The 27,842-nt window shown below is 43.8% G+C and overlaps 1 protein-coding gene across 1 annotated transcript; it reads left to right on the top strand.

Annotated features, from left to right (window-relative positions):
• On the top strand, positions 1-26,771 carry MED6 (mediator complex subunit 6). Its single transcript, XM_077818743.1, has 8 exons — positions 1-96; positions 6,259-6,418; positions 7,612-7,703; positions 18,359-18,441; positions 19,843-19,951; positions 21,306-21,421; positions 25,573-25,600; positions 26,265-26,771. The coding sequence occupies exons 1-8, from the start codon at positions 75-77 to the stop codon at positions 26,393-26,395; spliced, it is 741 nt and encodes a 246-aa protein (XP_077674869.1). The 5' UTR covers positions 1-74; the 3' UTR covers positions 26,396-26,771.
• The last annotated feature ends 1,071 nt before the right edge of the window (positions 26,772-27,842 follow it).

The following is a 27,842-nucleotide window of genomic DNA, read 5'->3' as shown; positions in this document are numbered from 1 at the left end:
CACTTCCTGCTCGCTGTGGTTTCCTGCGCGAGGGCAAACCCCGCGCTGGGCGGAAGTGCGCCGTGTTGGGGATCATGGCGGCGGTGGATATCCGAGGTACCAGCTCCCGTTGTCTGTTGATGGGACTGGAAAGCGACGTGAACGTGCCGGCGGGCCGTGTGCGCGGGGACGGGGGTTCTAACGCTGCAGGCTCCCTGCCCGGCCGCCGAGGCCATGGCGGCTGGGAGCTCTTCGCCGACGATGCGGGCGTGCACTTTAGAGACGGCCCCTGATGTCCCGGGCGATTTGGCACATCGAGACCCAGGGCTCATCTATAAAGTACAAACCACAGGGCAGCCGCTGGGCTTAAACGGCCCCTCCCCTTAAAAACCGCCCCCGGGGGGCCGACCCTGTTACCAGCCCCCAGCCCCATGCACCGACCCGTCTGGGGTGGCTGGAGCTGGCTGGTTAAGGGTTAATCTCCTTGGCCTTGGCGGCTCCTCTCCGCCCTGCTGGGGGAGCAGGTGGCGGGAGACGGGCGCTGTGCTGTGAGCACCCCCGGCCCCCTCGCCGGCCTGCCGGACAAGAGACTCCGCAGCACAGGGTCTCTGTGGCATGTCTGTGCTGCTAGCTCCTGAAACGCCGCCTGTCACCCTTCCTGCCGTTGCAGAGCTCGCAGGCAGAGCCCCGCTGCTCTCTCCTGACTGTTACTTCTGCAGGTCCGCGGTGATGGTTGCCGCGCGGCATGTTGTTATGTGCCTTGGTACTGGCATGTCGTCCAGGGAAACTAGCTGCAAGCCTGTGACCGGTGGCAATGAGAGACCTGTGTGATCTCTGTATCTTTGTCATCTCAAAGTTCTTTAAATCTCAGAAGACACTGAATCCCTCTCTCCACAAAATAAATAACTACATAGAGATGTAACAGTCCAGAAGCTCCTTTTCTCCCTTTCTCTGCATGTTACATCTTGATGCTCTTAGCATGGGTTACTTTACGTATAGTCGTACCTTCTTGGAATACTGCCTTTCTGCAGTCTGTAATACTAACCTTTGATTATATACTGACTTTTTACTGCAGAGGATCCCAGAGTGACTTACAAGCTATAGGCCTGGTTTTGTGGTAGGCCCTGTGCAAACAAGACTTCCACTGAGGTCAGTGGGAATCTTGCCTATATAGGGACTGCAGGATTGTGCCCTAATTAAATGCAGAAATCACTCCACTAATTGCTGAATTTTAGCCAACTCTCTGTGATGTGGAGACTGGCACCCAAGCGGACAAGCAATGCATGTCACCCTGCAACAGTGGGAAACAAGAAATTATGGGTTTACCCATGAGGCAAATGTACTCTAATTGAAAATGCAGTGGAAAAAAGCAGACAGGACTGCTAAATGACTCACATGGCAAGCTGCTTGGTACTTGATGTGATTAAGCTGTTGTATTTCTGAAGTGCCCTATTACTTTGGTAGAAAAGCACTGTATTATTTGAGAAGGCTTGCCTTTGGAAAGAACCAATGAATGATATTAGATTAAGCTAAAGACTGCTTGTATTTAGAATGTCTCCCTATTTGTTGAAGCTGTCCCATCCTAGCTACAACAAAAGTTGAGAGAAAAAAGAAGGTGGAACAGAATGGTGGAGGAGCAGTGAGAGCTGAAACCCCTACCCAGAAGTAGAGCTTCCCTGAATCTGTGAAGAGAGAGGAGCAGAATCTATTCTGAATTATGCTGTAGACTATCTTCATGAAGATCCGATTTTCCCTTTCACTGTTTATATATTGATGGGTGCTATAATGCCTGTCAGATTTAGTTCAGCGGATGAAGGATGGAGGGAATCTCAGTATTTCAAACCTGTGTGTTAGATCGATATACCATTCTTTTTGGTTTCTTTCCATTTCGTGACACAGTTCTGGAGCAGTGAAAAATACTCAGTATAGGACTTGTTGCCTGTCATTAAAGTTTTCCAAACATGCTGAGCTGACACCTCTGCTTGCATTATCTTCAACTTTAAAGTACTCATCTCTGTATATAGACTCATCAAATTTAAATCACAAGTGTTGAATCATGAATAGGGAATAATTGGCTAGGCAGCAGTACTGCAGAAAAGGATCTGGGAATGATAGGGATCACAAATTGAATATGAGTCAGCAGAGTGCTGTTGTGAAAAAAAGGCAATGTGATTGTGGGATGTGTTAACAGAAGTATCATATATAGACACAGGAGGTAATTATTCCACTCTGCTTGACGCTATTGAGGCTTCAGCTGGAGTACTGTGCCTAGTTTTGTGCAACACACTTTAAGAAAGATATGAACAATTTGGAAAGAGTCCAGAGGAGAGCAAGAAAAATGATAAGAGGTTTAGAGAGCCATGACCTCTGAGGAAAGATTGAAAGAATTGGGCCTGTTGAGTCTAGTGAAGAGAAGACTGAGGGGGACATGAGAACCTTCTTCAAATATAGAAAAGTATGTTATAAAGAGGATGGTGATCAGTTGTTCTCCTTGTCCTCCAAGGGTAGTGCAAGAAATAATTGGCTTAGTCTGCAGCAAGGGAGATTTAGGATGGATAGTAGGGAAAAGTTTCTAACTATAAGGATAGTTAAGCATTGGAACAGTTACCTAGAGAGGTGGTGGAATCCCTATCATTCAAGGTTTCTGATAACAGGTTGGACAAATATCTGTCAGGATGGTTTAGGATGCCTCAGCATGGAAGGAGGGACTCTTGACTGCATCGCTACTAGCAAGCTGTCACAGTACTTGGATGAGATCAGCCCATGAATGAAGAACAGCTGGCTGAAGCTCAACTTGAGCAAAACAGAGGTCATGCTGGTGGACAGAAGAAAGTATTTTGAAGAATTTGCAGCCATGGTTCCGTCTCCCTTTGGTTGAGGGGTCACATTCTCACAATTAGTCACTTCAGTCTGTAGTCTAGGAGTACTCTTGGATTCCTCACTGATGCTCACTTCTTACATAGCAAAAGCCATGAGTAATGCTTTTACCATTTCTGGCTGGCTAGGAGACTCTGTCCCATCCATGCAGATGAAGACCTGGCCTTTGTCATGTCTTTGTCACTTCTTGGCTGAGCTGCAGCAATGCAATATACCTGGGCATGAAGCCTTTAGTATTTAGGAAACTCCAACTAGTACAAAACGCTGCAGCACATCTCTTCAGCTATCACGAGCACATCACACCTGTCCTCTGGCTCTCTACACTAACTTCCAATAGAATTTTGAATCAAGTTCAAGGTCCTCAGTCCTTATTTTCAAAGCACTCCATTGCCTGGGGCCAGGGTACCTAAAAACCATCTAAAACTCCAGGACAGATACTGTGGTCAACAATTTCGCTCCCCTGGCTTGATGGACCTGTCTACAATAAGAGTAAAACTCATCTGTGCAGGAGAGAGAACCTTCTCTGGGTGTGGTCCAGGACTGTGGAATGAACTCCCCCAGAAACTAAGGACTATCATAAATCTCACCTCTTTCTGCTCCACATGCAAGTGGCATTTATTTATTTTTAAAAACAACCTATGAAAACAAGACACTTCATTGCAAATGCTTCTCCCTGTGGAGAGAGGATGAGAGAACAAACAACTGACCGATGTGTAATCACAGTCATATTGCTTAATACACTATTGCAAGGTGCTCAGATACTGCAGTGATAAATGTGGTATAAAAACCTATATAGAATAGATTGACGTGCTTTCCAGTCCTACATTTCTATGATTCCATTAAAACAAGAAAGGGAGCATGAGTAACGTTTGCGAAACTTATCTCACTTCAGTATATTACTTGTATTATAGTAGTGCAGAAAGTTCAATAAAGTGCAGGGGCCCATTGTAGTGAGTGCTGTGCAAACATAGACTACAAGACAGTGCCTGCCTAAAGAGCATGCAGAGTAATTAAAAACAGGATGCACCATGTGGAGAAAAGCACATAGATGGCCAGTGAGGGTAATAAGAGTCTATGGTTACTTAGACTAGAAATGTTAATAATTGTTAGCACTCAAGTTTCTTGGGATACTGATGAACAAGAGTTTTTAAGAGTGTGGTAGAGGTGGGTGTAGGGAAGGAATTTGGAGGAGTCAGCAGAGGCTTAATAAATTGGTTCAGAGTGGGTGTTCCTGGGATATGGGTCAGTGTGGAAGAAAGTGCAGAGATGCTGGTGATTGAGGCCGGTATTGTTGACAGTGTGGTGAGGTCATGACACAACAGGTAAAATAGCATAACGGATAAAAAGGAGAAGCTAGGTTGTGAAAGGACCTGGAGGGTCAAGATTAGAAGTTTGTGTTTGAAGTCATGGAAAAATGGGAGCCAGTGGAATGACTGACTGGGGTGACAAGGCCAAATGGTGGGCTGGACAGATGATCTTAACAGTAGTTTGAATGGATCTGGATGAGGCAACATGAATATCAGGAAAGCCAGGGAGGAGGATGCAGTAATTGGGGGGGGGGGAAGGGGCCTGGATGAGAATATTAATGCTGTGGATAGGGAGAACAGGATGGATCTTGATAATGTATGGAGGAAGAAGTGGTAAAATTTAGATTAAGTCTAGAAGGAGGGTGGAGTTGAAGACAAACTTCAGGTTACAGGGCTGGGTCACTAGAAAGACTGGTGATGGTGACAGAGAAAGTGGTGGAGGGGAGGGTTTTGGAAGTGAGATGAGGATCTCTCTTTTTTATCTTATTGTACCGCCATGGACTTCTGTGTCCCTTAGTTTTGAGTCTCTGTCTCACATTAAACTTCAAAGGTAGATTGAGAGGAATGGTACAGCCATTTGTTGGTTGAGATGAGGATATTCCTCAAACTCTATTTAAATGCATTGAATAAGATGCCTTTTTTGAAAAGACTGGGAATTGTCGTACATTTTTTTTACACACACAAAAATGAAGATGTTCCCTTCTGAAGAGGAACAATTGATATATGGTATCAGGGTTGCTTTTTCCTAGAGGATGGCCTCTTGCATGTTATAAAAGCAATAATAAATGGACGACTCAGAAGTAATGGCCAGTAATAGTCTGGTCTGGAGTGGGAACTTTACATTCAGCTTTATGGCATATTTACTCTGAAGTTCCAGTCCTACCTGGGAGAAACTTCTGCAGAAATACAGTCGTCATTCTGGCACAAATGAGATTTTTTTCATGCTTCCTGAAAACCTAGATGAGCAGGTGTCATGCCAAGAATATGAATACTGAGAGGTTTGGGTACCTTATTTTCATTGAGATAAAGGCCTTGGCATATATATTTGGAAAGTATCTAGCATATTGTGGGTGCTACTGCAATATAAATAATAAAATACCTTTAGTACTGGAGGATCTCCTATGTTTATGATGAGGGGAGAGAGTAGTATATGTGAAATAACATGAAAACCTCATTTTTCCATTTTATGTAAGAACTAGACTAGTAGCTCTGAGATTGACAATGCAAAAATGAATTATTCATTTATGTTGTGTTAACCATGGTTTGCTGAGCTCCTAGGTTCACTTCATAAAAGATTCATAATATATTCAATGACATTTTGGATTTGAATCTTTCATTCCTTGTACATTCAAAACTTCAGCTGAAGTAAAACATCTACAAGGGAATGACTGTAGTAAGAGCTTTGGGTTTGCAAATAATGCAGTAGTCCCATTACATTCATAGGTTTCAATCCTGCATGCAGTTTTCAGTCACTTTTCCATCCATGCGATCTTTCTTTTTTCAGTGTAAAAATTGATGCCTTATTGTGTTTCCTACTCTCCTAGGAGTGGAGATTATTACGACTGTGGCTTAAAATTATTGAATTTCTAGACCCTTTAAATTTCATACAGCCATGGGAGGAGAGTCTAGTAAATGTTAGCACATTTATCACTTGACTACGGCATCTACTACTACTATCTCCACAACTTTGTTTGGTCTGGCATTTAATGCTGGCTGCCGCTTACTTATTAGGTTTTCTTTCACTTTCATAGTGAAGATCATGCTTAGTTTGCCCATTCCACTTGGCAAATGCTGCTGTTCTTAATCTAAACCATGTACAGTATGACCATAAGTGCGAGTGCTAATAATTTTTTCCCTATTGGCATTCCGAAGAAATAAAGGTGTCTGTGTATCTTCCATATCTTCATGTAATAGCCAACGGAAGAAATAAATTAAAAAAAAATTGATTTTTGTGGTCAAAATTTTGAATTTTAGGGAAAAAACAATTTTCATGAAAACTTTATTTTTGACGTGTTCTAATTAGTAGGTCCTTAATTGGTAAGAATCCCTAACCGTACTGACTGTTTTGGTGCTAATTTTAATTTTTTCTTCCCAGATAACCTCCTGGGAATTTCCTGGGTTGACAGTTCCTGGATTCCTATATTAAACAATGGAAGTGTGTTAGACTATTTCTCAGAGCGAAGTAACCCATTCTATGACCGAACATGTAACAACGAAGTAGTCAAAATGCAACGGCTGACCTTGGACCACTTGCAGTAAGTTACTGTAAGGAACGCTGAGTTAACCTGAAAAATTGCTTTCTGGGTTGGTGATTTTCAACTTGTCCACTAAAGGGTGTCACCAACAGCTGAATTGAAGAGTGCAGGGAAAGTTGTGATCCTGCTTCTGTTGTTCCCTGTCTCTGTTCTTCTTTTGAGGTTGATTTACGCAGCCACTTGCAGCCGGGTCCTATCCTCTTTCAGATGCCAGAAGCAATTTATATTCTCCTAGTTCCTGTGGTGCCACCTGTGAAGCATTATAGATAGGATTTTGGGTACACCTGAGATTGCAGGTTTACAGAAATGTCAAAAAAGCCAGTTAGCTAGAAAGTTAATTTTTTGTGTGTGTGTGCAGAGAAGCTACCGACCAGGATAAAAACAGTGACAATGTTTGGGGACTATGACTCAGCCTAATTTTGTAATCAGATGAAGAGGATTAATTTCATGTCTCTTGAATGGGATCTACTGTAGTTGGACACTTAGAGCTTTGCCACAGAATTGTGTATAAGAGTCTACATTCCTGCCACATTGAATTAGGTGTGATAATTAAAACAGATACCCCACCATGGGAAGATTCAGGATGAGAAGTATGACTTTTAATTTGGGCCCGAGGGGAAATGAATGGGTAGGCCGTTCTAATTACCAGTGGCCATTTATCAACATCACAGCATGCAACTGGCTTTCTTTGATGTGGGGCCCTGGCAGGAGAGGGGCACGTGGAACTGCAGGCAGAAGTGAGGTGCATTGACAGAACTATTTGGGGACCTAGAAATAGGCTAGTGTGGGACAATGTAGATCACACTAAATGTTCATTGGTAAAGTTGTGTGCATCTGGTATTGGAGGGGAGGAGCCTTCACATCATCTGAATACATTCTGGTCAGTGCTGTTAGCCTGTCACTTCCATATGTAAACAACATCTGTAACTATAAGTTCCATTTTTCTTCCATTTGTTTCTTCTTCTGCCAGTAAGCTACCTATTTGCCAAGAGGTTGACTCCAGGATTTTTTAATGCACTGTGAGCACAAGGCTAGGTTTTGCTATTTATCTTGGAAAATCCTAATGTAAGAGCTTGTGACCCATCAAGGGGTGACCTTCGGGCCCTGTGATTGTTGTTTTGGTGGGCTTTCACATCCTATATCTTTAACTTTCAGATGAATGGTGTTACTTATTCTGGTCACTTGTCTTTTAGCCAAATGATTGGAGTGGAATATATCCTCCTTCATGCTCAAGAGCCCATCCTCTTCATAATTCGAAAGCAGCAAAGACAGTCTCCTACACAAGGTAAGGGCTCACACAGCTTTTCCCTTTAATGACAATGTTGGTGATTGTCTGCTCTGTGTGTTCACAACAGCAGGGGATTGCCCTCTGGTGGCAAAATACTAATAGTGCAATGAGAAAGTGCTGCTTTTGCAGTAAATTTTGCCAGGAGCAATTGGTAGTTGTTAGCATGCATGCTATGTCCTATATTTATGATATGCTGTACATAAGGTTTTCAGTTTAATTAGTTAAACATAATACTAATTTTTTGCTTGCCTGGGGCTGATTAGTGCAAATTAAATTTCATGCTAATAATTCTGAGTGATTATCATACAATTTGGAAATCTCTGATTTGTTAGTCTCTAAGGTGCCACAAGTACTCCTGTTCTTTTTGTGGATACAGACTAACACGGCTGCTACTCTGAAACCACTTATTAGGGTAAGGGGAACATTCACATTGCTCTTTGCATAATGCCATTTTTATTCTACAGCCTTGCCACTTTGTACTGTGAGCTTCTCAGACTGCACATGTTAAATAGGTCTTCTAGTAAATACATGACTGAGAGACCTCCCAGGAAAGAAACTGGTGATTCAGTAGGTGATATTTCACCCTGAGTCATTACTGAACCAAAGCACCCCAGTATATTAGAGGGTGCTGAGGTAGTGTAGATGCCATTATCTGATTAGACATAAAATCAAAGTTCTAACTCTTTGCGGTCATTAAAGATTCCATGGCACTTTAAGTGAGAGTAGAGATATTACCACTGTGCCATGTCTAAGTTCCAGTTGGGATAACTACATTCTGTCTCCCTATTATATACAGTTGGATTCAGTATTCTTCATATCTTATCCTAAATGGACTTGTAGTGTTCATGTGAGCTGTTAATAAGTTTTCGCATTTCAGATCAGGATGAACTGTGTTCTGTATTTACTGTACATAAGCTGTAAAGCTCTTTGGGATCTTTTAGAATAAATGATAATGTAGTAATGTAAGGTTTTATTTTTGTTCTAATGAGAAAGGGCTTTTGTAATGGATTCATACCTTTCTATTGCTGCTCCTAATTTGCTTGGTTTCTGGCAGTGGCCTTAGTGTATTGTATTCATATTGGAAAAGAGCACCCGATTGCTTCTTAGATTAGATTGAATTTAAAATCTAAATTGAACCTAGATCTCTTGGTGTTGAAGGTGTGTGCCATAACCCAATGTATCACTTCACTGCCTCTGTTGTTCCTTAATATCCAATCTTTTAAAATCTGGAGTGGAGTTATGGCTTTTACAGTATAAACATTCAGACTTCAGCTGTGTAATTTGATCATTCATTGTAGGGAGCTTAGAAGAGAATGATTTAATAATACTCTTTTCAGTTTGTGCAAGATTTCATCGTTATATTGCTTAGTTCCCTGCCTTGGATGTTATCCATATTTTGGTAGCCGGGCACAGATTTTAGGATCTTAAAGGCAGATTAGCTAAAGAAGAGAGTTCTACCCTTCCCTGTGCTTATGAGTTTCAGAATAGGTAATCAGTACTCTCATGGGATTGCAGAAGCATCAGTTTCATACTTTCCACTTTTAAAAGTACCTTGTCAAAGTATTTTAGGCCCCGAGTTTGATCTTTGTTAAAATGGTTATAATCTGGTGGATGATGTCCTCTTGATTCTAAATATTGTTTAAGGAGAAATATCAGTTGCTAATTTATTTGTAGTGGTGTTGTAGCTGTATTGGTCCCAGGATATGAATGAGACGAGATGGATGAGTTAATATCTTTTATTGGACCAACTTCTGTAGGTGAACGAGACAACCTTTTTAGCTAAACCATGCCAGACCTGAAGAAAATCTCTGTGTAGCTGAAAAGCTTGTCTCTTTCACCTACAGAAGTCAGTCCAATAAAATATATTGCCTCATCCACCTTGTCTCTCTCAGTTGCTTTGTTAGAAACACAAGCATTGCTGCCCTGGGACAGGCTAATGAAACATCAAATCTGGAACTCTGGCTAAAAAAAAAATCATACAGCTGACTATGGTGAGGAGTTCTTCCTGACCTCATTAGGTGGTCAGTTTGTGCCCTGAAGCATGAGAACAGAGAGTCCTTATAATTGTATCCTAGTTACTGAATCTACAAATGCTATTCTTACTCCTGGGTCTAATTCTTTAAGGAAACATTTTGTGCTATTTACCTCAGTTATATCCGACAGTAGGAATTCCATAGGTTAAGTGATACTCTTGCTGCATCTGTTGTCACAATGGGACTATGACAGCAGCTATCTGAGCTAGCATTGTCCTCCTTATCGTTGTGCCTGTGGCAAGTACTCCAGAGAAGGAGCCCACCATAAGTTCCTCCTTCCTCTCTAAACTAGGTCTGTGACTGATCATCTCCCTCCTCCCAGAACCATCTCTCACTTCACAAACCAGCTGAGAGCATGTGATAACCCTCGTCTCCCAAACTGATTCAGACTCTTCGCACTGGCTCTGGGGCAGTAGGTGATAATCAAAAACAAACAGAAATTTATTATAATGGAGTCAGGGATTGAACTCCCTCCCTGTTAGAATGTAGCTTTATCACTAATCCCAGTGCTACAGAGGCTCCTGGGTGGAGTGCACTTTCATCATCAACAAGAGTAAAAAGCAGGAATAATAGAGATCACAATGCTAGAGCGGATGGAAATAGCTGATCAGCACACAGTAACGTTGCACTGCGAAGGACACCAATGCAAACCTGTAAACTTATGAAAAGTGCAATTTTGTCTTTAACACCTATGTAGACCAATCAGAGCTGCAGTTTCTAAGATTCTTGCATCTTAAACTACGTGACATTTATTTAACCCTGTCAGAATTAGAACCTCTGGCCACGGAGAAGTGTTTATTTCAGTCCTGATTCTTGGACCACTGAATTGTCTTTTCTCCTGATCTAACAGGGAAATTCTGCACAATATTTCTTTAAGGCAGGCCCCTTTCATTTATTTGCTTGCTGCTGTAACTTCAGAAGCCGTCATGGATGGGGGAGAATGAAAGGCAAAAGAACAACTTTAGAGACCCATTGTTGCAGCCGTATGGTTCCAGGGAAAGGCATGAACTTTCATGTTTGTCTTCTTGGTACCATACAGGATGGTAAGTTCTGAATTTCTCCCAGTCAGAAGAGCTGTGGGAAGCCAAAAGAAGCAGCTGTAAAGAAAAGTGCTGCTTTTGTACTTTAAGCAAAAAAGCATTTCATTTTCTAATGTTTTGGGAAGAGAAAACTAGAGATCTACATTCACTTTTATTTCCTACTGTTTTTTTCATTAGAGTTGTGAACATAAGAACTGCCATACTGGGTCAGACCAATGGTCCGTGTAGCCCAGTATCCTGTGTTCCGACAGTGCCAATGCCAGGTGCTTCAGCGTGAATGAACGGAACAGGCAATTGAGTGATCCATCCCCTGTCATCCACTCCCAGCTTCTGGCAGTCAGAGGCTAGGGACACCCAGAGCATGGGGTTGCATCCCAGATCATCTTGGCTAGTGGCCACTGATGGACCTCCAGGAACTTATTTAATTCTTTTTTTGAACACTGTTATAGTTTTGGCCTTCACAACATCCCCTGGCAACGGGTTCCACAGGTTGACTGTGTTGTGTGAAAAAGTACTTCCTTATATTTGTTTTAAACCTGCTGCCTATTAATTTCATTTGGTGACCCCTGGTTCTTGTGTTATGTGAAGGAGTAAATAACACTTCCTTATTCACTTTCTCCACACCAGTCCTGATTTTATAGACTCTATCATAGCCCCCCTTAGTCATCCCTTTTCCAAGATGAAAAGTCGCAGATTTTTAATCTCTCCTCAGATGGAAGCTGTTCCATACCCTTAATCTTTTTTGTTGCCCTTCTCTGTACCTTTTCCAATTCTAATATCGTTTTTGAGATGTAGTGACCAGAACTGCACATAGTATTCATGGTGTGGGTATGCCATGAATTTATATAGTGGCATTATGATGTTTTCTCTCTTATTATCTATCCCTTTCCAAATGGTTCCTAACATTGTTAGCTTTTTTGACTGCTGCTGCACACTGAACAGATGTTTTCAGAAAACTATCCATGATGACTCCAAGATCTCTTGAGTGGTAAAAGTTAATTTAGATCCCATCATTTTGTTGGGATTGTTTTTTCCAACGTACGTTACTTTGTATTTTTCAACATGTAATTTTGTCTGCCATTTTGTTGCAGCTATGGGCTAGGGGTAAACATTCACCTGTGATGGAATAGCAGTGGGGGAAATGGAGCAATTGAGAGGGTGAGTTGCTGTCCTGTTGCTTCCTCCAAATTAGCGCCTGAGCAAACAGCTCAGTATGACATCTGCATAGAGATACTGAGGAGGAGCTGCTGCCCCATTTTTTGCCCCTAAGAACTTCGGGGCAACAGCCTGATCCCTGCCCAACTGTCCTGAACCCTCAATGATCTGTTACCTTGAGTGAGTGACCAGGGTTCATATAGCAAGGGCACCAGCTGAGTCCTGGGGTTCCAGAGTAATTATAAGTGTTGAGAAAGATGGAGGAGCTCGAATAAACACAGGCAAGGGTCAGGGCTTTGGGAGGATTGACTCTCATGTCATCACTGCGACTATGACACTGTGCTAAGGCTGATAACATTGTTTAAAGGTAGTTGAGCTGTCTGGGCTCATCTACATGAGGTGGGCAGGGGATAACCTGCAGCTTTTTGATGCATGTCAAGTAACGAGCAGTAGTCAAGTTGCACCAATAGTGTGCACATGGGACAGTGTGCCCTCTCCCAGTGTGCATCATTGTATACACACAGCAGCGGCTTGGGCATTCTCAGAGGTTATCTCATGGTCCTTTGATTCGCTGCTGAGCAGTGTGCATTCTGGGATTTTTTGCACTGGGCACTGGGATGCATAAGCAAAAAATGTTTTAAATGCCATGTTTCCTTTGTCTCCACTCCATACTTCCTTTCTGGGAAGGTTAGCACCATTTGCAAATTGCTGTCGGCCAGTGTGGGCCCAACAATGCTTCATGCTGGCCACTGCAAATCAATAGAGGCTGCTTGGGCTGTATTTCAGCACTCTGTGCTGGATGAATTTGCCTTTGGACTCTGCCCACCGTACCATTTAGCGGGTGATGTGGCAGCACTGGAACTTCAGCGGCGGAGGAAGCGGAATGGGAATGAGGAAGCAGAGGCACTGAGTAACTGATTATACAGGAATTATGCCAGTTCCTGGAGCAGCTTCACACTATGCAGTGTGGTTTCTGGGCTCAGGAAACCTGCATGGGTTGGTGGGAAACAGCTGCTCTGAAGACCTGGGATGACCAACCATGGTGAGAGGGTATCAGGATTGGGGGAGGCAACCATTTTGGAGATCTTGGCTGAACTGAACTTGGAGCGGTAGCGTGCCAGCATGCAATACCCCATACCCATGAACAAGCAGGTTGCCATTGGTATCTGGAAGCTGGCCAACCCAAATGCTCCCGGTCAGTGGCCAACCAATTAGGTGTAAGGAGACTGACTGTTGGGGCCATTGTCATGTGGGTATGTGATGCCATATATAAGGTGCTGTTGCACAGGGTTATAAAGCTTGGTAATGCTTAGGAGATTATCAATGGTTTTGCATGCATTGGGTTCCCAGAGCATATTGGAGCAATTGATGGGGACCCATGTGCTTATTATTTGTGCGTCCCACGTCTTTCTCTCCCCCACCCCAGATAATAATTTATAAACAGAAAGGAATATTTCTCAGTGGTGCTCCAAAGGCTGGTTGATCACATTGTCAGGTTTATGGACATAAATACAGAGTGGTGTGGAAGGGTTCACGAGCTAGGCTCTTTCGGAACTCAGCTCTGTTTATGTTAATGAAGAAAAGACCGTTCACTCTCAGGATCACTATGGACATTAATGGTGCAGACATTGCTCTAGTTATCCTGGGAGACCCAGCTGATCTTCAGCTTCCCCTGGTTAATGAAATGATTCACAGGCTGCCTGGATAGAAGGAAGGAACTGTTTAACTACTGCCTCAGGGTGGAGTGGAGTATGCATTTGGCTGTTTGAAAGGAAGGTGGTGCTGTTTGTGGAATAGATTGGAAGCAGCTGGGAAAAAAAGTCCCCTAACCTAGCAGCATGTTGTATTTTGCATAATATTTGTGGGAGTAAGGGAGAAAACCTTAACAATGGGTGGGAGGCTGAGGTGCAGAGACTTGTTTACTGGTTTGAGCAGCCAGCCAGGTGTCCAATACAAAATGGAAACAGCTGGGCAATATTGTCAGAGATGCCATTTGCTCTCATTTGGAATCCTAGGCCTGAAATTATGCAGCTGTATACCCAGCTGTTAACCCGTACCCACTCCCTCTAGAATGGATTGTGAGCAAGTCAGTGTTGTTCATGGCTGGTGGAGGTGCAATGTTGTGCCACTCCTCATTTTACCCTGTGTTTTTGCCTAGTTACTTTTGTAAAACCTTATGAATTCTATAAAACAATTTATTTCTGTATTAAATACTCTTAGCTTCTTATGGATGAATTTTTCAGAGTTTTTGTTATTAAGCAATGTAGTGTGTAACAAGCCAAAATAAAGGTTGAATTGAAATGATAATGAAAACGTTTAATTATGAAACAATATATTAAACAACAATTTATTGTCTAATAACTACAAGAAACCTTTAGTTAAAACAATAGTCAAACAACGTATCACGGTGCAGTGCAGGGCACAACACATGGGGCTTGAAGTCACATGTAGTATGTCTTGCCTCTGCCTCTTCTTGTTTGTGGCCCTTCTGGAGTTGAATGGTGAGGCTTGATGTTACCAGGGGTGTTAGAGGGCTCAAAAGACCTGGGCTCCTAGGTGCAGCTATTCTCAGTACCCTGCCTTGGCTCTGTGAACGGAATGGCCCGTGGAAGCACTGCTCTGGGGAGTACAACAGGGAGGTGTTGCTTGTGTTTCCAGTATCCTGTATTGTCCAGGAGCTGCGGAACATAGCTGGGTCCCGGAACACTGCAGTGTCTGCTAACCTTGCGCGGCAGTGGAGCGGTTTGGCTTTGTACTGCCTCCAGGAGTTGCTGCTGCATTTCTTTGTCTTTTTTTTTAATGCTGTCTTTGGCCATGGCTGTGCTATCTCTGGCAACTGCCATCTCCTTTGGACTCTGCCAACCCTACCACTGAGCAGGTGGTGTGGCAGCAGCGGGAACTTCTGCAGCAGAGGAAGTGGGATGAGGATGTCCTTTGCAATTCCCATGATTTCTCTGTTTCCTTCTACACCTGCCAATTGTGCCTCCATCCTTCTGTTATTTTCAGGGTTTTTTGAGAGTCTGCAGTGATGTCCACAAACATTTGTCACAAGTTTTCTGTTTCCTCCACCTCAGGTTTGTGAGCTGCTCAGCCATTGATAAGGGCAGTGGCAGGTGCCATGTCTGTGAGTGTTTGTTCAAATTCTGGAGAGGCTGAGATAGCATTTTTTATATGCATTTTTGACTTTACCTCCCTGAGATTCTTACCATCTCTGAGGTTCCCCCAAGAGCGGGAAGTGGTGTGTGCATTTGGGTTTTTGTCTGTGCGGGATGTGCTGTTTGGCTTTGCTGTTGTGCCTTCAAGGGTGTATTGGCGTGGGTTGGGGTGGAGGGAGCAGTGTTGCAAATTTATGTTCCCAGTATGGTTTTGCAGCTTTGGTGTGCCTTAGAGGTGCCTATATGGTGTCAGAGGGATTAGCAGGGGGCATCTGGGGGTGAGCTGGATAGTAATGCCCCCTACGTCCTGTTTAAGGATAGCTTAACTCTGGGATGACTTTACACTGAGGTGAGTGACTAGGAAGCAGAAAATGCCCTTATTCAAAAAGGCAAAGAGCAGAACAGCAAAATACACAATGCAGATATTCACCAAGGTGGTCCTCTGAGTGGAAGGGAATTGTGAACTACTCCTGTGGGGTAACCATGAAGCTGTTCCTCATTAATGTCCAGACAAATGTGGAGCAATTTCTCAGTCATAGATTTTGCTTTATCTCCCCTGCAGACATGGTGAAAGTGAAGAGAAAAACAGGGTTCTGCAATGATTGTCTGAAGCATTCACTGTTATCAGTCGTTATCTATGGGTACGTCTGCAGTGCAACACCCCTTATCCTTCCCCCTCCTCACCCCACAGGAGCAAGTCTCAAAGCTTGGGTCAAATTGATTTGGGTTCACAGGGCTCAAGCTACAGGGCTAAAAATAGCCGCGTAGATGTTCCCACTCAGGCTGGAGCCCAAGCTCTGAAACTGAGCAAAGGAGGAGGGTCCCGGAGCCTAAGCTCCAGCCTGAACTCAAACGTCTACACTGCTATTTTTAGCCCCGCAGGTTGAGCCCTGCAAGCCAGAGTCAGTTGACCCAAGCTCTGAGATTTGCTGCTATGGGGTGTTTTGTTGTAGTGTAGAGGCACCCTGGGTGAGCCTGTGAAAAGGCATTAAGAGCTTTGTATCTCTACTGTAAAGGTTTTGTACTGTAATGTATTACAGAGCTTTTTTTACCTCAGCAGGAGCTGTGGTCTTTGTAACTTTATGGGTCTGCAGTGTCCATGTCTACCTCATGTAAACTGAGAATACGAACCAAATTTCTTTTCCCATAACCAGTGTCTCAATAAACTTCTGAATTTTGCACAAAATACCATTTTCATTATTCAGTTCTGCCGCAGAAGGGGGCAGGGTAGAGGCTGCGGCTGTGCCATGCTGCTGGCCACCACTGTGAACTAGCTAACGGGGTTTTTGGGAAGAGTGGGGTGTTTGCTGGGTGAGGGAAAGGAAAACAAAAATAGGTAAATGGGCATGTGCACTCTATGGCGTGGGCCTAAAAATGGCCACTAGCTGGAGCTTTAGCATGAGACAGAGGCTGGTTGCCCAGCTGGAGCAGCCACCATTTTGGAAATGTGTATGGGGATGCTGAATGGACATCCTGGGGGGAGAAAGGAGGGCAGGTGGGGAGCCTCAGACTTGGAAAGGCTCCTAGCTCACATCTGCCTACAGTGCCTCTGGTCATGGGGCACCCGGAACAGAAGTAGCATGGCAGTACAGCACAATTGTAAAGAGAGATACTTCCATGCTGAGATTCCCTCTGTAAGATCTGCCTCCTCAGTCCTGGCCTGAGTTGCTGCCTGGGACTTGGGGTTGGTTGCTGCAGGGTAGGAATCAGGCCCACCTTCTACCTGGTCAGTTTCAGGGTCCTGAGTCCTAAAAAGATCCTGGCTTTCCCAGGAAATCTCTACACTGGCCTCCTTATGCTCATCCTCTGATGAGCCCTGCTTGTTGCTCTCGGGAGAGAGGGGAGTGGCAGCAGACTTCACAACTTTCCTAGGTTTGGTGGTTATGTAGATGTTTAAAATCCTGTCCAACTCCTCAAAAAAATGGACAGGTTATATGTCCCCTGCCAGATGTTTTCCTGGCATCCCTGGTTTTAATACAAGTCCTCCTGAGCTCTTTGTTCCTTATCTGGCATTGGTTGGCATCCCAGTAATGATCCCTTTGGGACATCTGCTTAGCAATGTTCACAACGAGATCTTTATTCCAGTGGCTGGCCATAAGAGCTTTTAGCATCAATGCTTCTCCCCAGATGGCCATGAGATCCAGGGTATCAGCATGGCTTCAGGCAGCTCCTTCAGGCATATTATAGGACTTCTGGAGTAATATCACAGTAATTGTGATATTCTCAAATCCAGGGAAATGGGCAAAATTTGGCCCTATACCAGCTTTAAATGGGGGAAGGGACATCTGGTTAACTTGACACCAGAGCAGGAGAGGGCACACAGGTAAACAGACAGATCAGTGACCGTCGCCTGCAAAGCAGTGTGGGATAGCTGTTGGAGGACTGCCAAAGCAGTGCTCAGCAGCATTACGTGCACACAAACAATACACCAAACTAACTCTATTTGCAGCAAAGTTAGTGCACTTTGCAAGAGAACTCCAGAGTTTGAGATAAATGCAGCGTTAGTGTGCTATAATAGATTGTCTTGTGTATGCAAGCATTTTCAAACTGGATTATCTTGACTTAATCCGGTTTAAACCTCCTGTGTAGACAAGCCCTGTGCAACTTCAACTTCAAAAAACTTCAAAGAAACCTTGTTCGACAGTCAGGTTAAAGAATGCTGTTCAGACCCTGAAGGGATCACCTCCAACCTGGTTTAGCTGTAGTGGACAGGGCTTTGCAAGGTTTGTTGCAGAACTATATTAGTTGGGCCTCCCAGGAAAACCCACAGTACAAGGCCTGATTCCAAAAAGGTAAGTGTTTGCAGAGTGTGACATTTTCAAGCAGTAATGCTGGAAAGGTCTGAGTGAAAGTTAGGAATGATTGGTTTCCATATTGTAGCTTATTGTTTGGTTTACTGGAATGGCAAAGGACATTTGAACTGCTTCCAGGAGTGCTAGTCTGAGTGCTCTCATGTGATACTAAAAACAGTTTAACTTTCTGTTAGTTGTGTTTGTGACAGTGGAACAGGAATATAAACTGATGCTTCCTTGTTATAAAATGGGCTTAATATTTGCCCTACTTCACAGGTATAGTGTGAGGCTTAACTAATTTTTGTAAAGTGCTTTGCTATACTTGGAGGAAAAGCTTGAAAGTTCAAATTATCCTGACCAGGTGAAACAAGTAAAAAACAAGTCTACTATGTGACCCGTGAAATTAAACAATTTTGTCCCTTGCTTACCCAGAGCTCTGCTTATTGACTAAACTGATACTATGTTCCTTATTTACAGTCATCCCATTAGCTGATTACTATATTATTGCTGGAGTGATTTATCAGGCACCTGATTTGGGATCTGTCATAAATTCCAGAGTGGTAAGTGTTTCTACTATGCATTTAGTTGATATAAAACAATTATCAGTTCATATCTGCTTTTATTTTACATTGTTCCCCCAACCCAATTCAAGAAATTTCTTCCCTGTTTTCCTCCATTTTGGGAAAACGAGATGTGTGTTAAATTTATTAATCTTATTTGGGTTATTGCTGTTTATGTACTATATATATTGTATTACTTTTTAAACCTACCTTTGTACTTTTGAATAATTTAAGCACTATACCCAAATGTACAGACACTCCTTTCTTAATCTATGTATTATATAATTTTAACATTAGTGTTAATAAAATAAGATGACTAATCCAGTTTTTTATAACTACAATTCATTAAACCCTCTTCTTCCCTGCCCGGTCCTTCTCACTCCCCTTTCTTTCAATGTCTCTCCTCCCTTACTTTTTCTTTCCATTTAGCAGATCCCCTCTGAATCAACCTTCCCCTCACCAAAAAATAAATAAATTGTGGAACTAACATGCTGTTTGCTGCCATCGCATTGATTGCTCTGCTTTGCTTGTGTGTTCTACCCTTTCCCCTACCCTGTATCTGTTTTTTTCTGTTTAGACTGTAAGTTCTTCAGGGCAGGGACGTCTACTACTTTGTGTGTGTACAGCACTTAGCACACTGGGGCCCCGTTCTTGGTTTGTTCTTAGTCACTAGTGTAATAATCTATTACTAGTAAAAAATGCACTGTATACCGAGTACTCTACATTAGCAATGAAAGTGAAATGTTCCCAGAAGAGTATAGTGTGCCTTAATAGCTCTGACAGGCTGTTAGGGATGGAATAATCTTAATGGTTGAAAAAGGAGAGAGATTCAATTTTAAAATACTCAAAGGGACAATGTCAGGCTTAAAATTGCTAAAGAAATCTTTTAATCTAAATTCCTAATTTAACTGAAAGATGTTAAAATGGAATTTGCATTTCACTATTGGTGCTGTTGGCACTTTTACGATCTTGGATACTAAAACTAAAATGGTCATTTTCACTTTCTGCTTTTCATGCCCTAGTATAAGTCTGCAAAACTTGTGTTGGATAGAAATATTTTTGAAAACTGTTTTCAAAGAATACAAAAATCACAAAAATATTTCTGTTCACACTAGGTTTTATAAAAGTCTGTCTTATAAACAAAATCTAAATGTTATTTCAAATAGCAACTGTAAAATAATTGCCTGATGGAGGGAAAAGCTACTTTAATGGTAAAACTACATTCCATAGTAGTTCACAAACTTGATCAGCTTTTTACCAACATACAGTGTTTTTTCATGTTCTACTCTATCAGTCACTATTTATGTAATAGTATCTAGGCATAGACTTGGCTGTTCGTTTGTATTATATATTACTCTGTTAAATTCCTGAACGTTTTCTTATGTTGACTTCTTCTGAAAGCTCACTGCAGTGCATGGAATTCAGTCTGCTTTTGATGAAGCCATGTCATACTGCCGATATCACCCTTCCAAAGGCTACTGGTGGCATTTCAAAGACCAGGAGGAACGAGGTATGATTTCTGGGCCCTCAGTGCATTAAGCAATTCTCCTTTTCTTTGGACTTAATACTTAAATTTTTAGCCGAAGTTTACTTTAGCATCCATAACTCCTATAACCAGTGTTCCCTCTAATTTTTCCCATGCATGTGCGGAATGAATTTTGTTATGTGCACCAGTATGGAGGTGATATGTGACTCTGGCTGGGGGTGTGGGCTCTGGGGTGGGGTTGGTGATGAGGGACTCATGGTTGGGGCAGAGGGTTGAGGACTCCGGCTTGGGGTCCGGGCTCTGGGGTGAGGCCACAGATGAGGAGTTTGGGGTGCAGGCTGCCCTGGGGCTATGGTGGGGAGAGAGGACTCCCCCCAGCTCTCTCTCACTGCAGCAGCACCTGGGCTGGGGGGGAGAGGTGCCTCTCCTGACTGTGGCAGGTCCAGGGCTGCGGCCACAGGATAGCCACCTTGCCCCTGTCTGTGGCAGGTCCGGGCTGGGTTTGGGCCAGGGCACCTCTTCCCCCTCCATGGCAGGTCCAGGGCTAGGCTGGGTTGGAGCTGGGGCAAGGGTGCCTCTCTCTAGTCTGTGGTGGGGCCAAGCAGGGTTGGGGCAGGGGCACCTCTCCCCTGTCCGTGGCAGGGCCGGGCTGGGTTGGGGCCAGGCAAGGGGTGCCTCTGCCCAAGCAGATTTGGGGCTGGGTTGGGGTCGGGGGAGTGGCACCTCTCCCCCGGCCGCAGCAGGTTGGGCTGGGGGGAGCCAGGGACGGAGAGAGGCATCTCTCCCCACCATGGCAGGTCTGGGGATGGGGGGGAGAAACATCTCTCCCTGCCGCAGCCCTGAGAAGAGAGAGAAGTGTGGGGAGGGGTAAAAGAAGTGAAGGAAAAGGTTAGGGGCAACACAGCAATGGTGTGGGCTTGAGGCCTAGCGTTGGCACCTGTAATTATTTAGAGGCACCATGCTAGGACTTCTGTGAGACTGGGAGGAAGTCTGCTTCACTCCCCTGCATCAACAGGGGTGAAAGTTGGGGCCTGGAGTAGGATAGAGAACGTTAAGCCCTGTATCAACAGGGCAAGCGAGTATTGAGCCCAAGGAGCGTTGATGGACATGTTTTGTTTTGTGGTTGGACTTTAATTTGGCCAGAGAGTGAAACTGTTATATCAGACGGGAGACTGAAGACTGAATTACCCTACTATAAGAGAGAAGACTGCAGTCCAAAGGGGAAATAGAGATAAACAGCAGGGGGGAAACTGAGGAATGGCCACACCCAGTGCCAGAAAGGACAACCCTCTACAGGAACGAAGAGCAGATAAAAGAGAACTAGAACTTCCATCATTTGATGTGATGTTGCATTTCAGCCTCTGTATATGATTTGCAGATAAAGCCAAACCAAAAGCCAAGAAGAAGGAAGAACCAAGCTCTATTTTCCAGAGGCAGCGAGTGGATGCTTTGCTTCTAGACCTGAGACAAAAATTTCCACCCAGATTTGTTCAGGTAATAGTCATTTGTGTCTGCAGTGTTACTTCAGCATTAACATCAGGGCTCCTCAGGTGCACAACTTGTGGGACTTCACTGTACTTGGTGGAACGGTAGCATTGGTTGGAGTAGGAACTTTGAAAACAACAGGTTCTCTTAATGCAGAATGAAGAGGAAGATTCCATAGCATAGGTGAAGGAGTTACCCAAAATGTGCGCCGTAGCCTTGCAAAATTGCCGTGAAAATTTACCAACCCAAGTGGATCAGGGTTTATCCCATCAGATGTCAAACCCTGCTGGCAACTCAGTTTTCCCATTACCACAGCCAAACAAAACTGACACAACTGATGTTTTGTATTTACTGTCACCTTCTGGGGACTGGTTTGTTGTAACATAAAACAGCTCAACCAGAAATTCTCAGCCCTCTTCTAGAGGCTCAGCAGTCCCTATTAAGAGCGTTGCTCCTGCCCCTCACTGCAGGTAGCTCCAGTCTGGCCTTTTTCTCTCGCTGCTTTGGAGGACTTCTTGGATCACCTGCGGAAGCTTTCCTGCAGGGCTCTCTTGCTGTCCCTGGCCCTCTCCCTGGGATGTAAGGAAAGTCTCTGTGTAGTAGGAGCTCACACAACCTCCCTGCTCCTTTGTCTCTCCCTTAACTCAGCAAGCTCATTGAACTCAGGCTGTCCCTATTATCTCCCAGCATGCTCCAATCATGAACCCCCAACTCAATGCATTCATTCGGGGAGGTAGATTTAGCCTGGCACGAGAGCAGTGAGCCCCAATCTCCTTACAGGGCCAGCTCCCCCTGTGATACCAAGTTAAAAATCTACTCACCCACTCTTTACCAAAATGTCTGATGGGGAAAGAACTAACAAATGCAATTTATTTGCCTGTGGGGAAAATAATTACTCTCCTTGACAAGTAGAACTTCTGCAGAGCTGGCATTGTGTATGCAATTGCTGATTTAAAGAGACATGGTAAACATTTCATGAAAGCTGGTGATTCAATAGTTGGCATTCTTCCTGCTGAGTTAGTATTGAACCAGTGTCTCAGCAGCATGGTGGAAGCTCTGCACTGGTGGAGGAAACTACCCTCGCTTGGATTAAATGTAAAGTAGGGGTCCTTCTAGTCAGATAGCTTTTTTGGAAGGTAAACATTGTTAGCCCCACCAGGCTGACCAAATTCCATTGTGAATAAATACAAGTCCCACATATTTCTAGTGGATTCTTCTTCTCTTCCTATCCTAAGTTGTCATTGCCACATTCCACTTCAGAAGTGGCTGCGTTTTATCCATTGGTGAAGTCATTCCTGTAAGGAACTGTGGGATTTTTTGTGATGAAATGCCCTATAGCAGCAGTTCTCAACCGCAGGTTGCATGCGGCCCAATTAGCACACAGCTGTGTGCTAAAAAATTGAAAATTTGCTGCTCTGGTCTGGCAGGGGGTGAGGCTGGCTCAGGGGGAGACAGCGTCTGCCAGCCTGCTGGAGCGCTCCTGCCAGCAGGGGGCTGGTGAGTGCTACAGGGGGGCAGAGGGCAATAGAGTGGATCTCTTGGCAGGTTTGTGGGATTGGGTTCTGGGCAGTGAGGTGGTGGGGGGCGCTGGAAACGAGGGGCTTATGGGGGTGCTCTAGCACCCCCAAGTTTTAGGTGGGGCTCCATTCCTGGCCCTGTACCGGGGGTCCCGGCTGTCTGGCCCTGGGCGGGGTCTGAGTCCTGGCTGCCAGGTGGTGGGTCCCGGGGTGCTGGCTGCCTGGCCCCAGGTCCCAGCTGCTGGCTGCCTGGCCCCACGCGGCGGCGTCCAGGTCCCGGCTGCTGGCTGCCTGGCCCCACGTAGCGGGGTGCCAGGTCCAGGGTCCTGGGATGCCGGCTTCTGGGTCTGGGATCCCGGCTGCCCGGCCCCACATGGCAAAGTCTGGGGTCTGACTGCCAGTTCCCGTGCCCAGGAGGGTCTCTGGGCAGGGGGCATTGGGAATAGGGTACTGTGGGAGTTTTTAGAGGGGGTGTGCTATGGTTCTCAGCCTGTGGCTCACGTAACACAATGTGGCCCACATATGCAGCCCACTATGATAAATAGGTTGAGAATTACTGATCTATACAGATATAAGGACACACTATTAAATACAATAGTTCAGGCCCAAAATTTGACCTATTGTTAAAATAGTTAGGTGGGGAATCATCCTTTGGATTCTACATACCTGTTTATTCCCCTTCTTAAGCCCACCACTCAGTCACCAAGAAATTACAAAAAAGACAGTGTTTCTGTAAGACCTAAAAATAAAATCATTTGACATCAACAGAGAAAGGCATTCTGTAAGTGCACGGTCTCTTGCAAAAGGTAGATAAGTATCCCCTGCACTGAGGGATAAACTGATGTGCAGAGAAGTCAAATAACTTGTCCAATGTCAAACAGCAAGACAGAGTGAGTCAGGGATGGAAGATATGTTCTGTCTCACAGTCTGTTGTTCTAACTACTAGACGTGATGCCTCCCATAGTCAGTATTTAGCACTATTGTGCTTCACCTGTTGTCCCTGCAAAAGCAGATTCTGAACAATATTCCCAAAGCTGTTCGGAAATAATATTATTGAGGCACAAACTACTAAGGAAATGCGCAGCGCAAATTGACTTTCCTGACTCAATAAAATATATTTAAATGTCCGAGGCTGTGGGTGAGCTGTTGCCATTATGCACTCTGGTATTTTGCCTACAGTTGCTGCAATGGCTAGTTTCTAACTACTGTAATTGTTATAAAACATTCTGGAATACTTTGAGGAAGGCAAGCACTGGATTAGACCAGATTCTAATCTACTTCCAAATTCAAATACCTTCTGACACCGTGGGAGAAAAATAAATGTTTGCTCAGTGGGAAAGAACTGCATTGGTAGGGAAGTGCATTTCAAATTCTTAAAGTGGTATTGAAATAGAATAATACTTTAATGGAACCTGTCATCGGAAGGTCTAAGTATTTTACAAAAATTAATTACACCATTCATGTTAGGCAGGTAATAGGATACACAGGAATCACTTCAACCATAACTGAAATATAGCCACCTCTGGAGTGGGATGCAACTCAGTTGCAGCAATGTTGTGCAACATTTTACATCAAGAAATGAAAAATATTGACCCTGCCCATTGTTTTAGTGGTTTATCTGATCAGATCATTGCAAAGAGTAACAAGACTGCAAGCAAATAAATAAAATTACCAAAAATAATTAATTACAGTCATAGTCAAGGCTTGAGCAGAGAGAGAGCATAATTCATGTGGGATGTCCTATGAAACATTCATAACAGCTATCAAATCCCCCCTCATTCTTCTCTTCTGTCCTGCAGAAGAGAAGAATGAGGGGGGATTTGATAGCTGCTTTCAACTACCTGAGAGGTGGTTCCAGAGAGGATGGTTCTAGACTATTCTCAGTGGTAGAAGAGGACAGGACAAGGAGTAATGGTCTCAAGTTGCAGTGGGGGAGGTTTAGGTTGGATATTAGGAAAAACTTTTTCACTAGGAGGGTGGTGAAACACTGGAATGCATTACCTAGGGAGGTGGTAGAATCTCCTTCCTTAGAAGTTTTTAAGGTCAGGCTTGACAAAGCCCTGGCTGGGATGATTTAATTGGGGATTGGTCCTGCTTGAGCAGGGGGTTGGACTAGATGACCTCCTGAGGTCCCTGCCAACCCTGATATTCTATGATTCTATGAAACTACCCTGCAAAGCCCCAAATATTAGCTAACTGCATGAGTCAAAAGAGTAGCTCTAGATTCAAATGGTCTGGACTCATTTTTTGTTCTTTACAAAATTTGATTCTCTTTTGCACTGGTGGATATGCAGACATCTTGAGCCATATTTTACAGCCAAGGAAAACAGGCATTAATGACTTGAAAGGGATAAGGTTCTTTGCATGACTGGAGAATAAAACATTTAATTTTTGTGTGCTGTTAATTTTCCATATGGATTAGAATTTAATTAGTGCTTCTGGAAGGCTTGCTCGTCACTCTTCTCTTGTTTGACATCGCCATGATGTTCCGATTCATGTGAGGCCTTTCCTCATTGATATCCCTCAGAAGCCCTCTTGCTGAAAGTATTCTACAGCAAAAGATGATATTTTAGTCAGTGATAGCAAAGGATGATAATAACAAAGCTCCAGTTCATCTGACTTTCTTTTCTTCTTTTTTGATAGCAAAAGCCTGGAGAAAAGCCCATCGCAGGTAAGAGATCTCCCATATTACAAGATTTTTAAAAGGAGCCCAAATCCAGGTGTGATATAGGTTCAGTTGTGAGGCTGAACTAACTAATGGGCTTGCTCCTGCTGCTGGTGAAATTGTTGGGAGTTCTGTCATTGACTAATATGAGAGCAAAATCAGGCTCAATATGGGCCTAATTTTTCTAGGTGCCGGATGGGACTTCACCTCTGTGCTTAGGCTGTATGATGTCCCATCCCACCCCTTGCCTTCTGGAGACTGTCCCCTGTGCAAAAGGCCCCACCCCTCTAAGGGAGCTGCTGAGCCAAGAGGCCCCAAATCAGGAGATGCTCTTGGGGAGACCAATGGCCAGGTTGATTCTGCATCTTGGTGATTTTGCATCAGGGCCATTGCAGGAGGGCTGCAAGCTAGGGCACCTCAAGGACTGCCTGAGGGGGTTGTGCTGGTGTTCAGCAACCTCAGAATAGGGAAACTGCAAGGTTTCTCCTCCCAGTCCCTGTACCGTGGCAGCCATGAATCTAGCCCTGAATGTCTCCTGCACAAGTATTGACTGGCTTCTATTCTCTTAAACTCCATTATCTTTTCAAAACAACCTGAAAAGAATTTGAAAAGAAATGTAAAACCCTTAATGCTGAGTTATAATTTATTTGATGGTTTGTTTTTTATTAAGTGGATCAGATCAAGAAGGAGCCAGAACCAGCCCCTGAAGCTATAAAGCCCGAGGAGAAGGAGACTGTAAAGAATGCCCAACAGAGTGCTGGCACTAAAGGGCCCCCAGAGAAACGGATGAGACTCCAGTGAAGGGATGGACAATTCCATATCTCGATGATTCAACGTCTGGAGAAGAGTTTGCAAGTGACTCCTACTCCCCCTTATCTGTATTTGAACGTTCAGGATTGTGACACTGCAGGATTTAAAGCCCCTTGCAACAGCTTCTTCTCTCAGCAGAAACCTATTTAAAAAGCTGCCAATGGAAAGACTTGAGCTGCACCGGGAGGGGATTTTTCAGCCTTCTCCCCATTTTGGATGTTAGCTTCTGGCTGAATTTCACATGAATGCATTTTGCAACTTCTTTGTAAAACTCCCTTTTTTTTTTTTTTTCATGTCCTTGGGTAATTGTGTGTTCTATGTAAAAAGTTGAACTTTTTAATAAAAAGTTGAATTCTTGGTACACCAACATTTGGCTGTTGAAGTGCCTTTCTTGCTTACTCTCTTGATTACTTAGGAAATGGCTACTGAATATGCTGTGTGTGCTGGTAGTGGATTTCACTTGAATGTCAGGGTATACCATGATATTATGCATGTTAACCTTTCTTGAGGAAGGTGAGTGTTTCCTATGGCATTAAAGGATTTACGCTGCCTGCTATAAACTGCTGTGCCTGTTAGAATGCTGGGATATAGATCAAAAAAGTTGGGTAACTGGCAGGGCTGAATCCATGTAATTGGCTGTCAACCTTTAGTTTGCTCTCATTCTTTTAAAATATTTTTTGCCTTCATACTTACCATGCCATCCCATTTCACTTAAAGAAAAAGAATCACTGGCCTGTGTGTCTCATTTGTTTGGATAGAGCTGTCCTTGAAATTGCTTGCCCTTCTTGGTCTTTACTTAAGATTGTTTTAATTTATTGGATCACTCTAGCTGTTTTCTGAGAGGAAAAAGATTTTCCAACTTCTTTTCTCCTTCCTAGTCTTCTTACAGTGTAGTTGACAAGATACTAAACAGCAGAAGAGCAAGGACAAGTGCCCTAAATAATGGACAAAGTTTAAATGTCTCTAATGCAAGCTAGAGTGTGCTTGGATGGGCTGTAGTGTCAGACTCCCTGTCATAAGTATAAAGGAAAGGGTACCAACCTGTATACAGTACTATAAAATCCCTCCTGGCCAGAGGCACAATATCCTTTTACCTGTAAAGGGTTAAGAAGCTCAGGTAACCTGGCTGGCAGCTGACCAAAAGGACCAATAAGGGGACAAGATACTTTCAGATCTGGGTGAGGAAAGGTTTTTGTCTGTCTGTTCTGTGTGCTTGCCGGAGAGAGATCAAGAAAGCAAGCAATCCAATTCCATTAGAATTAGTAAGTACTAGCAAGGAAATGCATTAGTTTACTTCTGTTTTGGCTTGATTTTTCTCTGTGCTGAGAGGAAGGTGCATTCCTGGTTTTCTTTTTGTAACTTTAAAGTTTTTGCCCCGAGGGAAATTCGCTGTGTTTTAAATCTGATTGCCCTGTGAGATTAGCTTCCCTTCTAATTT

The sequence above is a fragment of the Eretmochelys imbricata genome, chromosome 6, assembly GCF_965152235.1.
Source record: "Eretmochelys imbricata isolate rEreImb1 chromosome 6, rEreImb1.hap1, whole genome shotgun sequence".
Taxonomy (NCBI): Eukaryota; Metazoa; Chordata; order Testudines; family Cheloniidae; genus Eretmochelys; species Eretmochelys imbricata.
The sequence above is the reverse complement of the archived record's forward strand: the minus strand, read 5'-3'. Positions and strand labels throughout refer to the sequence as shown.

What these genes read in the sequence shown, in the direction of transcription:
- MED6 (XM_077818743.1), top strand. Translation starts at nt 75, where the DNA reads ATGGCGGCGGTGGATATCCGAG. An exon ending in GGCGGCGGTGGATATCCGAG is followed by an intron (nt 97 to 6,258) that starts GTACCAGCTCCC and finishes TTTTCTTCCCAG; the next exon opens with ATAACCTCCTGGGAATTTCC. An exon ending in TGGAGAAAAGCCCATCGCAG is followed by an intron (nt 25,601 to 26,264) that starts GTAAGAGATCTC and finishes TTTTTTATTAAG; the next exon opens with TGGATCAGATCAAGAAGGAG.